At 44.0% G+C, this 14,546-nt stretch overlaps 1 protein-coding gene across 1 annotated transcript in view; it reads left to right on the forward strand.

Moving 5' to 3' along the window:
- The first annotated feature begins 300 nt into the window (after positions 1-300).
- The window catches only part of ATP7B (ATPase copper transporting beta), a 75,569-nt gene continuing 61,323 nt past the window's right edge, over positions 301-14,546 (forward strand). The window contains 2 exon segments of the mRNA XM_032611250.1: positions 301-434; positions 729-833. Coding sequence (XP_032467141.1) covers positions 780-833 — 54 coding nt within the window. The 5' untranslated portion in view covers positions 301-434; positions 729-779.

Genomic DNA, 14,546 nt, shown 5'->3' on the forward strand with positions numbered 1-14,546 from the left:
GGCCCCCCATGGGCGGAGCCACAAGGGGCGTTGGGTATGGGGAGGGCGTGGCCTGTGATGGACAGCCGGCGCTCCCGCCCTCGGCTCCCTCCCCAACTGAAGACCCCGCTCTGGCGCCCCCGCCCCCAGTCTAGAGCCTGCTGCCCGTTGGAGACCAATGGGAGGCTCATGCGCGTCTCAGATCGATTTTCCAAGTGCGGAGTTCACTCCCGCAGCTGCTGTGGCATTTCGGACCCGCGGCGCCCTGGAGCCGCTCCAGAGGGAGCTGCGCAGAGCGGACCCGAAGCCGGCCCTCGCCACGCCGCACCTTCCCGGCCGGCGGTGGTCGAGCCTTGGGATCTGCATCCCCCGCCCTGGTCTACGCGGCTCGCCCTCCCTCCTTTTCTCTCCGGCGCACGCCCGAGGCTGAAGACCTCTGCGCACCGGCCCGTGAGGTAGCGGAGACCCGGGAGGGGGGACGGGTCCGCATCGCCTGCGTTTCAACTCGGCCGAGGACTCTCGGGCACCGGCAGGCCCGTCTCCGGGTGTGGGTGAGGGTTCCCGGCCCACCCTCCCCTCTGGGGCGCAATGGCGCGCAAGTTTGAATTAGCAGGTGTGATGAGGGCTGACGATTCCTCGTCTGAAATGCAGGTGTCGGTTTGGGTTAGAACCAAACCACGAGGGTGCCATCCACTGCGCGCTCTTCTTCTCCCGGGGTTTTAACATCGCGCTTCTCCTCCCCTGACCAGGTGACCTTGGGCTCTGGGCTGCATCACAGAAGAAATTAGTTCCTCCGGGAGATGAAGCCTCAGCAGGAGAGACAGATTACAGATCGTGAAAAGGCAAGTCGGAGAGTGAGTTTCCTTCCTGGGGCTCTGTGTGCGCACACCTGCCTGGAGGACCTTTCGCGTCCGCCCGCGGTCCTTACTGGGTTCCTTGGTGTGCGCGGGGGAGGCCCGGCGCGTGGTTTGTTAGAGCACCCTTTAGGAAGGGCATGCTATTAACTGTTTTTCAGAGCAGTTTAAAACGCACCGCTTTTCTGTTCGTCTGCTGTTGAGAAGTTTGATGCTGGAGAGGTAAAGTGAGAGTTGAGTTGCTGTGTAAGATCCCTGATTGGTCAGTACGATTAAATTAGCTACCTTGAAAAGTTATTCACGAGTTGGTGCATAGACCCCTTTATGATCTATCCAGGTCCTGCAACGGTTGTTTGTTTGTTTGTTTTTGAAGAACTATTTTGAGTTCATTTAAATCATGCAAGTAATACATTAGTGCGGCCTCTTAAAATGCAAATAGTACAGAAATATTTAGCACGAAAAGCAGATCCATTTTCCAGTCTTTTTCTGCTCATGTACATACGTCTTCATTCATTCAGCAAATGCTCATTGAAAACTTGATATTTTTCAGGCACAGTTTTGAAACACACAGTGGTGTTAACATGTTATCTATCGTGTTAATGCTTATCTGTATCTCCAGAGAAATCTTTAGGTTCTTGTGTGTGTGGTTTTACAATATTTGCTTGTTTTACATAAATGAGATCATGTAGTGTGTATTCTCCAACCTCCAACCTTTTTTTTTGTTGTTGTTATTTTTATTTATTTAATTTATTTTGGCTGCACTGGGCCTTAGTTGCGGCACGCGGGATCTTTTTTTATTTAATTGTGGCATGCAGACTTCTTAGTTGTGGCATGCATGTGGGATCTAGTTCCCCAACCAGGGATGGGACCTGGGCCCCTGCCTTGGGAGCACGGAGTCTTACCCACTGGACCACCAGAGAAGTCCCCCTCCAACCTTTTTTTTCCCCAATTTAACAATATATTTTGGAGATTTTTCATGCTGGTACATAGCATGTGTGTTACTTAGTTTCACCTCTGCACAGTATGGATGCACCATAGTGTATTTATTCTTTTCTCACGGGTGGACATTCGGGTTGCTTCTGTTTTGACCCCCTCACAAGCCATACTGTAGTGGACATCCTTGTATGTGATTTTTCATGCTGACCTTTTGAGTATTTCTCTAGGATAGGTCCCCAGGCCAGGATTGCTGGTCTGAAGAGTAGCCTGTGCCTTTTCTACAGATTTCAGAAATCAATTCGACAACATTATTTTGTGCCTTTTTGGGCTGAAATTCATCTAGGCCCTGGTGGCGTAGAAGTGAAAGATAAATGGATTAATGGATGGACAGAGAGAGGCTGGTCAGTAGATGATTCTTCGTGGGATGACTCTGCATTTAATGGAGGAACTGGGAGAGCACCTGTGAGGGAGGGGCAGCTTGTATGGAAGAGGAGACTCTTCCAGCCCCCTGCCGTGCCCCCATCCCTCTGCCCAGCAGAAAAATCCTTATCTTTCCAGATCAAGCTCAAGACCTGCCTCTTCTTGACACTGTAACTGCCTCTGCTCATGCCACACCGCACCCTCTTCTGGACTCCTTTGATAATGGTATTAGCCAACATTATTGAGCTTACTATGTGCTGGACACTGTATTGAAGCACTTTATCTTCCTCCAGGTACACTCAGTTAATCCTCACAAAACCTTTTGATGTAGGTATTTTCTTGTCATCACCATGTATTCAATAATTTTTTTAGTACAGGCATACCTTGGAGATACTGTGGGTTCAATTCCAGACCATGACAGTAAAGCAAACAGGCATTTTTTGGTTTCCCAGTGCATATAAAAGTTATGTTTACACTGTACTGCAGTCTATAAAGTGTCCAACAGCATCATGTCTAAAAGAAAATGTACATATCTTAATTTAAAAATAACTTTATTGCTAAAAAATGCTAACCATCATCTGAGCCTTCAGTGAGTTGTAATCTTTTTGCCAGTGGTGGGTCTTGCCACTACCAACTAAGAATTGTCACTCACCACGTGGTTCTACAAGAATGAAGTCACTGACCACTGTAGTTACTGACCTTCAGCACACCCTGAAAGGAGTTAAGGGCCGAGGCAGGAGATCAGGAATGAGGTACTCTGTGCTTTGGGAAAAACTGGCGGAACAGGCCTTCAGATAGTTAGATATTTTCAAGAGATTTTATGAGCCCAATTTCTTGTATCTGCTCAAATCTAGAAAAGCACTAAAATCATTAATGGAGACCTCTGCTCCTCGTGACTAGCAGCAACCTTCTGCTGAAAGGTATGCTTGATTGCATGCATCTCCCCTTCACTAAAATCGTATATATACTGACTCCCCCCATCCCCCACCTCACCCCACCCCCTCACCTTCGGTCAGTACCTCATTGTGGATGGCTGCTGACTGATCACGTGATGGTTGCTGAAGGTAGGGGTGACTGCTGCAATTTCTTAAAATAAGACAGCAGTGAAGTTTGCCACATTGGGACTTCCCTGCGGTCCAGTGGTTAAGACTTTGCCTTCCAATGGAGGGGGTGTGGGTTCAATCCCTGGTCGGGGAGCTAAGATCCTACGTGCCTCGCGACCAAAAAACATGAAACAGAAGTAATGTTGTAACAAATTCAGTAAAGACTTTAAAATGGTCCACATCAAAAAAATCTTAAAAAAAAAAAAGTTTGCCACATCGATTGACTCTTCCTTTCGTGAATGATTTCTCTGTAGCATGCAATGCTGTTTTTTTTCTTTATAAATTCTATTTATTTATTTTTGGCTGCGTCAGGTCTTCGTTGCTGCTCACAGGCCTTCTCTAGTTGTGGTGAGCAGGAGACTACACTTTGTTGCAGTGCGTGGGCTTATCGTTTCAGTGGCTTCTCTTGTTTTGGAGCACGGGCTCTAGGCACACGGGCTTCAGTAGTTGTGGCACGCAGACTCAGTAGTTGCAGCACACGGGCTTGGTTGCTCTGCAGCACGTGGGATCTTCCTGGACCAGGGCTCGAACCCATGTCCCCTGCATTGGCAGGCAGATTCTTAACCACTGCGCCACCAGGGAAGCCCGCAATGCTGTTTGATAGCATTTTACCCGCAGTAGAACTTCTTTCATAATGGGAGTCAATCCTCTCAAACCCTGCCACTGTTTTATCAACTAGTTTGGTAAAGTTTATGTAATATTCTGAATCTTTTTTTATCATTTCGACAATCTTCACAGCATCTTCACCAAGAGTACATTCCATGTATGAGCAAACCACTTTTTTGCTCATCCGTAAGAAACAACTCCTCATCGATGAACGTTTATCATGAGATTGCAGCAGTTCAGTTACTTCTTCAGGCTACACTTCTAATTCTAGTTCTCTTGCTTTTCCACCACATCTGCAGTTATTTCCTCCACTTGAACCCCTCAAGGTCATGAGGGTTGGAATCAATTTCTTCCAAACTCCTGTTAATGTTGATACGTTGACCTCTTCCCATGAATCATGAATGTTCTTAATGGCATCTAGAATGGTGACTCCTTTCCAGGTTTTCAATTGACTTTGCCCAGATCCATCAGAGGAGTCACTATCTATGGCAGCTATAGCTTTACAAAACGTATTTCTTGGGCTTCCCTGGTGGCACAGTGGTTGAGAGTCTGCCTGCCAATGCAGGGGACGCGGGTTCGTGCCCCAGTCCGGGAAGATCCCACATGCTGCGGAGCAGCTGGGCCTGTGAGCCATGGCCACTGAGCCTGTGCGTCTGGAGCCTGTGCTCCGCAACGGGAGAGGCCACAGCAGTGAGAAGCCCGCGTACCGCAAAAAAAACCAAAACCAAAAACAAAAACATATTTCTTAAATAATAAGATTTGAAAGTCGAAGTGACTCCTTGATCCATGAGCTGTGGAATGGGTTTTTTTGTTAGCGGGCATGAAAACAATATGAATCGCCTTGTATTGGGTTGGCCAAAAAGTTCGTTCGGGTTTTTCCATAACATCTTACAGAAAACACGAATGAACTTTTTAGCCAACCCAATACGTGCTCATCAGAGCTCTTGGGTGACCAGGTGCATTGTCAATGAGCAGTAATATTTCCAAAGGAATCCTTTTTTTCTGAGCAGTATGTCTCAAATGTGGGCTTAAAATATTCAGTAAAACATGTAGACAGATGTGCTGTCACGTAGGCCTTGTTTCATTTGTAGAGCACAGGTAGATTTAGCATAATTCGTAAAGGCCCTAGGATTTTCAGAAGGGCACTGGCTTCAACTTAAAGTCACCAGCTACATTAGCCTCTAACAAGAGAGTCAGCCTGTCCTTTGAAGTTTTGAGGCCAGGCATTGACTTATTTCTATTTGCAAAAGTCCTAGATGGCATTTTCCAGTAGAAGGCTGTTTTGTCTGCATTGAAACTCTGTGGTTTAGTGTAGCCACCTTTGTTCATTATCTTGGCTAGATCTTGTGGACAACGTGCTGCAGCTTCTACATCAGCACTTGCTGCTTTGCTTTGCACTTTTATGTTATGGAGACGGCTTCTTTCCTTCAACTTCATGAACCAACCTCTGCTAGCTTCAAACTTTTGTTCCGCGGCTTCCTCACCTCTCTTAGGCTTCGTAGAATTGTAGAAAGTTAGGCCCTTGCTCTGAACTGCTGGTTGGTGGAGCAGTCAACACACACATTTTATCAACTAAGTTCATCATCTTATATGGGGGCAGTTTGTGGTGCCCCCATATAATTATAATAGTAACATCGAAGATCACAGATCACCATAAGAAATAGAATAATAATGAGAAAGTTTGAAATATTGTAAGAATTACCAAAATGAGACACAGGGACACAAAGTCAGCGGACGCTGTTGGAATAATGGTGCTGATAGACTTGCTCGATGCAGGGTTGCCACAAACCTTTGATTTATTAAAAAACGTATTATCTGTGAAGAGTAATAAACCGAGGTGTGCCTGTATCTACTATGTGCCAGGCATTCTAAGCACTGGGGATCCAGCTGAGACTAAGACCCTGCCTTCAAGGAATTTGTATCCTAGAAGGAGATACAGAAGAAAAAAAAAAAGAGTAAACAAATAGTGTTATTTCTGGTGCTGAGGAGTGCTGTGAAGTGTATGAATCAGGGTAGGGGCATTAGGATGACGTGGGAGTGGAGATACTCTTTGAAGCAGGTGGTCAGGGAATTCTTCTCGGAGGAGGTGGCATTTGCATGGAGACCCGAATGACTCAGATTTGGGGGGAAGTGTTCTAGGTTGAGGAACCAGAGGGTGTCAAGCTCCTATGTCAGGAGTGACCTGAATGTTTGAGGAACAGTAAGAAGGCCAGAGTGGCAGGAGCAGAGGGAAGGAGGGGAAGAGGTACAACACGAGGTCAGTGTTCATCACCTTTACAGTTGGGGAAACTGTAACTTGCCTGAAGTCCTACAGCTGGTAAGAGATCTGGGATTGAGTCCCAGCTTGGCCTTTCTTACTTTCTCAGATGTGTATTTTCTTCCAGACTTGACAATTGGTCATACCACCTGCTTTGATTAAACTTTTCTTTGCAATATAGCTTTGAATAGAGCTTTTCTTTGCAACTCTGTGCTTCTTGAAAGTGAGTACCAGGTTAGTATCATTTAAAAAATACTCTCCACAGCACATAATAGGTGACCACTTGATCTCGAATAAATGAATTAGAACATGATCCCTTCACCTGGTTTTCTCTTCAGAGGCCTCTCTGTGGGGCATCAGTGACCCTCCCAGAAAGGGAGGGGGCCCATGACCTGGCCTTTAGCCTTCAGTACATGAACATTGTGGAGCACCTTCTGTTCGCCTCGTGCTGGGCCAAGCAGAGGGATGCAGAGATGAACAGAGGTCAGCCCTGTGCTCTTGGAGCCAGCAGACATAGGGGCTGGAACAGAGGTGTCCTCACAGTGCAGCACTCATAGACGAGAGTGATCAAGTGATAGCCTTCTCCTGGGAGGGAGGGAAGGATGCAGAAAGAACTTCGGAGGAGGTAGTGCAGGAGTGAGGTCTTGGAGGAGGAGTGGGCGTTGGCTGGACACACAGTAGAATGGAAAGAAGGACGTTGCCGGCAGAGACCAGCATGTGCAAAGGTCCAAGGATGGGAATGGAAGGATGCATTTGGGAGGCTGTGAGTGGCTTGAAAAGTGATTATGAAAGGCCCTGTTTTTCAGGTCAGGAGTTCGGACTTTATGCCCGAGAGTGGAGAGTTTGAGCATGGGACAGCAGTCTTGAGACACTCCTCAAGGGAGTGGAGCTGCTGGCGACTTGCTAGAGGCCTTGGACGATGACCAACCCCATGTAAACTGCAGGTGGCTGAAAAGCCTAAAAAGGACCTGGGAGTTGGCTGTTTTGCCCCATTTCCCGTGGAGTCTACACTCCTAATGTCAGGCCAGTGGTGGTCCTGACAGCAACAGCACAGAGCAGAGTTGGTACTAAAGTAACTGGGTAATAAACTATGGGGGTGTGAGCGCTGGCTTTTTAAATGCGTTTTTATCTTACATTTATTTATTTTATCATACATTCTCTTCTCCGTTGCAAGCATGGGGATGGGCCAATGACACGAGTACAGTTCACTAATACAGATCGCAAGGACGTATCCAAATTCAGGTGTGCACAATGTTATTTTTATCTATAGGATTGGAATCATTGCCAAGTGAAATTCTGGAATGTTTGTGACTTTTTTTTTAACCAGGTCAAAGGAGAAAATCTGAGCAGATCAAAGTTTGATGAGATAAAGTAGAGGGCAAAGCAGAGAGTGACCTTTTATTGTGATGTAACTAATACTGCAAATAAGACTTTTAAAACACCAGTAATTGTGAAATCTGTAGTATTAGAATGTAGCAGTTTTGTTGAAGCCCCAGTTTCTCCCAAAACTAAAAGTAACTCTGCATTGGGCATTAGAAACATTTAAAATTCTTTAGGAAATTATTATTATAAAAGTAATTTAACTCCATAACAAAAATTTGGAAAGTAAAGACCAAAATGTGAAATTTACTTCTATTCCTGCCAGTCTTAGGATTGTTAAAAAACAAGATTCAACCGAGTAAAGATCTAATTGGCTTTATTTAATTATTCATGAATCAGTCATGAATTATTCAATCATCTATCTTAACAGAAAGAAGGGGGCTCCAAGGAAGACTTATAGGCAGAGTGAGGCAGGGCAAGAAAGTTATTGTAGCAAAGAGTGGGTTGTTTCAGGTAAGGTCAGCTTCCTGTTGGGGAAAGCAGGGGTTTATCAGGCAGATTACCCCACTAGTGCTTACCAGGTAATTGCAAACTGACTGGTTGAAGGTCATGACATTCCTGGGAGAGGCTGAAGTTACAGTTAGGTTACGTATTAAGTCTCAGTTTACTTATGTGGGGCTGAGCACAAGTGACTCCATTTGGGACCTGTTGTTTCTTTTTTAACAGGATGACTGTTGTTAGCATGTTTGTAAACTTCCTTTATTGTTTGCTTTTGCTGCATTAGTTATTAGTTTTTAGAAATAAAACGTGTATTCTTGCAACTCAAAGATAACCAGCATTAAAATCTTTGGCATCTTTCATTCCAGTCTATCTTCATTTTTTTCCTCTTTTTCTAAACCCAGTGGTGCTAACATTATAGATTTACTTTTTTAAAAGTTTTAAAAGCTGTCCATCAATGGGTCTGTTATTATTATTATCATTATGGAGTCTGTGGCCTCTCTGTTCTGACAGACCCTTGGTTTACAGTCTGAAGTATTCTTTCACTGGAACCCTGAACTTTCTTGTCCGTCCATCCCATTGCCCCAGCATCAGTGTACAAACCGCGCTCTCTGCTCCTACACCAGAGCGACAGAATTGCCACGGAACTTCAGGCAACCATGCGGTTGGTGCCGCTGACTGTAGAGATTAGAAACAAATTGCCGGTGGAACCGCATGGTCGGTGCAGCCGGCAACTTGTTTCTAATCTCGATTGTGCCTGCAAATGCCTTTGTCTTGTTATTAGTCAACCTCCCGAGTCACTCTTTCAAGCCTTTACCACCTGCAGCGAGCCCACTGCTCAGTCTCTGCCTTCCCTTATCCTCCACAAATGACCTCACTTCTTTTTTTTAAAATAAATTTATTTATTTTTGCCTGCGTTGGGTCTTCATTGCTGCCTGTGGGCTTTCTGTAGTTGCAGTGAGCCGGGGCTACTCTTCGTCATGGTGCGCGGGCTTCTCATTGCAGTGGCTTCTCTTGTTGCGGAGCATGGGCTCTAGGTGCACGGGCTTCAGTAGTTGTGACGCATGGGCTTAGTTGCTCTGTGGCATGTGGGATCTTCCCAGACCAGGGTTCGAACCCGTGTCCCCTGCATCGGCAGGCGGATTCTTAACCACTGCGCCACCAGGGAAGTCCCTGACCTCACTTCTTACCTTGAGAAAATTGACACCACTGTGTGTGATTTTCTTCAACTTTCTGCCTACCTCTACGCATCTTCTCCCCAAATTTTGTCTAGATCTACAGTCTGTTTTCAGTTGCTCATCTCTAGTCTCAGGAGGCCCACCTTCCTTTCAAGGTTCTCTTCTCTCCCTGTGTCCTTGACCCCTGCCCCTTCCTCTCTGCCTGTTCTGGAGCCTTTACTGGTTTGATCAGGTCTTGTTTTGTCTTTTCTTCGCCTCTAGTCTTTCCCTCTCTCTGCAGACTTGTCCCCTTCAGCTTATAAAGTCGTCCACCTGCCTTCATTCTGAAGGCTTTCATTGCCTCGTGTCTCCCACTGGCTGTTGTACTACTTCTCCCTCCCCTTCTTCCTCAGTCTTTCGGAAAATGTCATCTGCACTTGCTTGTTCCCATGCCTCCACTCACTTTAATATTTCCGCTTCATTATTTTATTAGTTATTGAATAGAAAAGAAATCAATATATAAACACACATGCATAGTTATAAAGCATTAATGAGATAGAGAGCACCTGTGAACCTACCACCTGACCGAAGAACAAGAGTATTATCAATGCCAGGGCTTCTACCCAGCTATTCCCTCCTCGTCTTCTTGTGTGACCTGTAGAAATACCCATTGTCGAGGTAACCACCGTCCTCAATTCTGTGTTTGTTGTAACCTAGCTTTTTTGTGTGTATACGAAGTTTTATCACACATACATGAATGTCTGAACAATACATTATTTAGTTTTGCTTGTTTCTGAGCTTTGTGAAAATGATATTATAATGTGTTTAGTCTTCTGGGACTTGCTTTTCCCACTAGAACATTATATTTCTAAGATCCGTTGCTGTGCAGTGTGCCATTGTGGGAATACAGCACAGTTTATCCATTCTCCTTGAAGGCTATGTGGTGCTTTGTAGGTTTTTGCAGTCTATCCACTTCTGTTGCCTCACCACTCTTCTGAAACCTTTTTTGTTTAGGCTTCCATGAATGCCAAAGGCATATCCTCTCTAATTCTTATTTTAATGGTCTCTCTACTACATTTTTTTAAAAAAAAAAAGCTAGATTGAGATATAATTCACATACCGTACAATTCACAGGTATGTGCAATCATCATCACAATCAATTTGAGGACATTTTCATCACCTGAGAAAGAAATCCTGTACCCTTTAGCCATCACACCCCATTTCCCCATAACCCCCATGCCTAAGCAACCACTGTGCTACTTTCTGTCTCTATAGATTTGCCTGTTGTGAACATATCATGTAGATGAATCTTTCTCTTCTTCCTGATCTCAGGGGGAAAACTTTCAGCCTTTTACCATTAAGTAGGATGTTAGCTGTGGGTTTTTCATGCTCTTTATCAGGTTGAGGAAGTTCCCTCCAACTCCTAGTTCGTTGAGTGTTTTTATATGAAAGGATTTTGGATTTGGTCAAATGCTTTCTCTGTGTCTATTGACATGACCATATGTCTTTTGTTTTTTATTCTGTTGATATGGTGAAGTACTTTAATTGATTTTTGGTTGTCAAGCCAAACTTGGATTCCTGGGACAAATCCTCCTTGGTCATGTAGTCTTTTTTTTTTTTTTTTTTTTAATGTTGTTGGATTTGGTTACCTACTATTTTGTAGAGGAATTTTGTGTCCATGTTCATAAGAGATACTGGTTTGTAGTTTTCTTGTGATGTCTTTTCTGGTTTTGGTATCAGTATAATACTTGTCTCAGAATGAGTTGAGAAGTGCTTCCTTCTTATAAACGTTGGATAGAATTCAATGTTGAAGCCATCTGAGCTTGAGCTTTTCTTTTGGGGAAGTTTTTTTTATTATTGCTAATTGAATATCTTTTCTTGCTACAGATTGATTCAGAGTATCTATTTCTTCTTGAGTCAGTTTTGGTAATTTGAGTCCTAGGAATTTGTCCATTTCATTTAAGGTATCTGTTGGTATACAATTGTTCATGGTATTCCCTCATAATCCTTATTTCTGTAAGATAAGTAATAATCATCTTTCATTTCTAATTCTAATAATTTTAGTCTTCTCTCTTTTTTCTTGATCATTCTAGCTAAAGGTTTGTCAATTTCGTTGGTCTTTTCAAAGAATCAGCTTTTGGTTTTGACAATTTCCTCTATATTTCTATTCTGTTTTTCGCTATTCCACTCTAACCTTTATTATTTTCTTTTGGGTGCGTTGAACTGTGTTCTCTAAAAGATGTGTTGAAGTCCTGAGTCCTGGTACCAGTGAATGTGATATTATATGGAAATAGGGTCTGCTGCAGATCTAATTAGTTAAATTAAGTTGAGGTCCTACAGCATTATAGTGAGCCCTGAATCCAATCACTGAATTTGTTATAAGGACACCATGTGAAGACACAGAGAAGAGAAAGCCGTATGATTACAGAGACTGACTGGAGTGATGCCTCCGTAAACCACGAAATGCTAAGGATTGCCAGCAACCACCAGGAGGTAGGAGAGAGACATGGAACAGATTCTTCTTCAGAGTCCCAAAAAGGAAAATCTTGATTTCTAGCCTCTAAAACTGTGAGAGAATGAATTTCTAATACTCAGTTTATGGTATTTTGTCACAGTCCTAGGACGCTGATACACCTTCTTTCTGCTTGCTTTAGGTTTAGTTTAGGCTCCTTTTTCCAGTGTCTTAGGCAGAAGTTTAGATTATTGACTTGAGATCCTTGAGATCCTTGAGATCCTTAATGGAGACATTCACAGCTATAAGTTTCTTTCTAAGCACTGTCTTACCTGCATCCCATAAGTTTTGGGATGTTGTGTCTTCATTTTCATTCATCTCAAAGTATTTCCTAATCTTTTCATTTCTTCTTTGACCCACTGGTTATTTAGGAGTGTGTTGTTTAATTTCCACATATTTGTGAGTGTCCTATATTTGTTTCTGTTACTGATTTCTGATTCCATTGTTGTCGGAGAACATACTTTGCATTATTTCTATTATTTTAAATGAATTGAGGTTTGTTTTAGGATCTAACATATGGTGTAGCCTAGAGAGTGTTCCATGTGCACCCACCTGGAAAGAACGTGTATTATACTGTTGTTGGGTGGAGGGTTCTGTAGATGTCAGTTAGGTCTAGTTGGTTTATAGTGTTCATGTTTTCTATCTTGTGATTCTGATACCAATTCTAATGTGTGTTTTTTTCCCCCTATACCAAGCAATTCTCGGGTACCAGCTGGGTGTCCTATAATTTAACTTAATTCTGAAACTGTCTCTCTGGAGAAAGCATCAGATCCCACAGGTTAAGGGCTCAGTCCTGCAAGACTGGCCCCTTCGCCCACCCACTTCAGACACCAGTCACAAGTCCAGGTTGCCACCTGTGCTTGTGACCAGCCGGCTAGAGATCGGAGGTTCCAGTAACCCCCTCTTGGGGTTTAATTTGCTGAGGGAGCTCACAGAACTCAGAAACATTTACTTATTAGATTGCCAGTGTATTATAAAAGGTTACAACTCAGGAATAGCAAGATGGAAGAGATGCATTCAGCAAATTACATGGGAAGGGGCACAGCGCTCCCATGCTCTCTCTGGCCATGCCACTCTCCCCAAATCTCCATGTGGTCACCAACCTGGAAACTCTAGAAGACTAGTCCTTCCGGGTTTTTATGGAGGCACGAACGATTAAATCATTGGCTGTTGGTGACTGAACTCACTCTCCAGCCACTCTACCCTCCCCAGAGGTCTGGGTGGGACTGAAAGGTGTAACCCTGTAATCACCTCCTTGGTTCCCCTGGCAACCAGCTCCTATCCTTTGGTGATCTAGGGTCTTTCCAGAAGTCACCTCATTAGCCATAACAAAAGACACCTTTTTCATCACTTTGGAAATTCCAAGGGTTTTGGAAACTCTGTGCCAGAAAGGGAACAAAGACCAAATATGTGTTTCTTATTATAAATACTATCACATATTTCCTGGTTGATCTTCTGCCTAGTTTTTGTCAGTTATTCGACGTGGATGTGAAGTATCCAGCTATTACTGTTGAATTGTCTTTCTTTCCATTTCTGTCAGTTTTTGGTTCATCTATGTTTGTATTCTGTTTTTAGATGCATATATTTATGACTTTTATGTCTTCCTGATGGATTGACTTTTATCATTTTAAAATGTACCTTTGTTTCTGATAACAGTGTTTGTTTTGAAGTCTATCTTGTTTGATATTAGTGTCGACAAAAAAATTAGTCAATAGTTGACCTAAGAAAGAGATGAAGAATTTTATTTGAGCTAACCTGAGGTTTCTAACCCGGAAGACAGTCTCTTGACAAAGCTCTGAGGCCTGCTCTGCCCATTAGAGGTCAAAGCACAGTCGTGTAAGTTTTTGAGGCAAAGGTTATATCAAATGACAGAGTATTGACAGTTTACACAATCCAGATCTGCACTTACAAAGCAAGTAGTGGGTCATCATGACCCCTCGGAAGATGAAGAAGGAAGGTTATCTCCTGAGGAGTCGTGACCCCTCACAGGATTAAGAAGGAATGGTATCTCCTACGGGTTAATGCAGACACACAACACACACCAAAGGGGAGGGAGGAGACCCACACTGGCAGAGAACAATTTTATGTTTTAAACTTTTCTTGTCTTGCCATAAAATACGAGCTTTATTTTGTCATTAGCAGAGCCACACCAGCTTTCTCGTGGTTGCCTTACGATGGCTGCTAGGACCCCGACCCCCTAATTCATGCTGTGCACAGCAGAAATGGGGAAGGGGTGAGGACAAACCCGCCCTCTCTTTGAACGGTTCTCCTCAGGAGCCCTGACAAACAACTTTTTCTTATATTTCATTCGCCAGAACTTTGCATCCGTTTTCAACATTTTAAAATTAGAAGATTTTTAATGTGTAAAACTCTGGCTACTTCCTTTCTCTTGGCAACTCTGGTGACCCCAGGCCATTTGACGGGAGCTGGGAGAAGCTGCCTCTTTTAGGTGTAGCATGAGCTCTCCCGTGTGGCCACAAACCCTACCCAACCTGTCATGCTTATGTAGGTCAGTGCCTGCTCTTGGTAGTGTTAAAAAACTGAGTAAATTTGAAGTGGCTGGCATCCTGCCTAGCACGAGAAGTCCGCTCCAAGGAGCAGTGGTACAAAATGGAAGGCTCGTATAGGTGGAAGGATGGGGCATGAAGGTATTAGCCAAAAAAAGAGGGGGCGGGGAATTATTCTGGGCCAGGACATATTTGTTGGGGGTGGGGGGTGGGGGAAGGGAATGGCAGGGATCTTTATCATGCAGATTATCTCACTAGTGTTGATTAGGAAATTTCAGATTGACTGTTTTAAAGGTCACCTTTCTGAGAGAGGTTGAAACTGTTAGACCCAAACGGTCTACGAGGGATTCCAACTCGCCCAAGAACCGCCAAGAGTCGAGAGCCGTTGCAACACGCA

Source organism: Phocoena sinus, chromosome 18 (assembly GCF_008692025.1).
Source record: "Phocoena sinus isolate mPhoSin1 chromosome 18, mPhoSin1.pri, whole genome shotgun sequence".
NCBI classification, from domain to species: Eukaryota; Metazoa; Chordata; class Mammalia; order Artiodactyla; family Phocoenidae; genus Phocoena; species Phocoena sinus.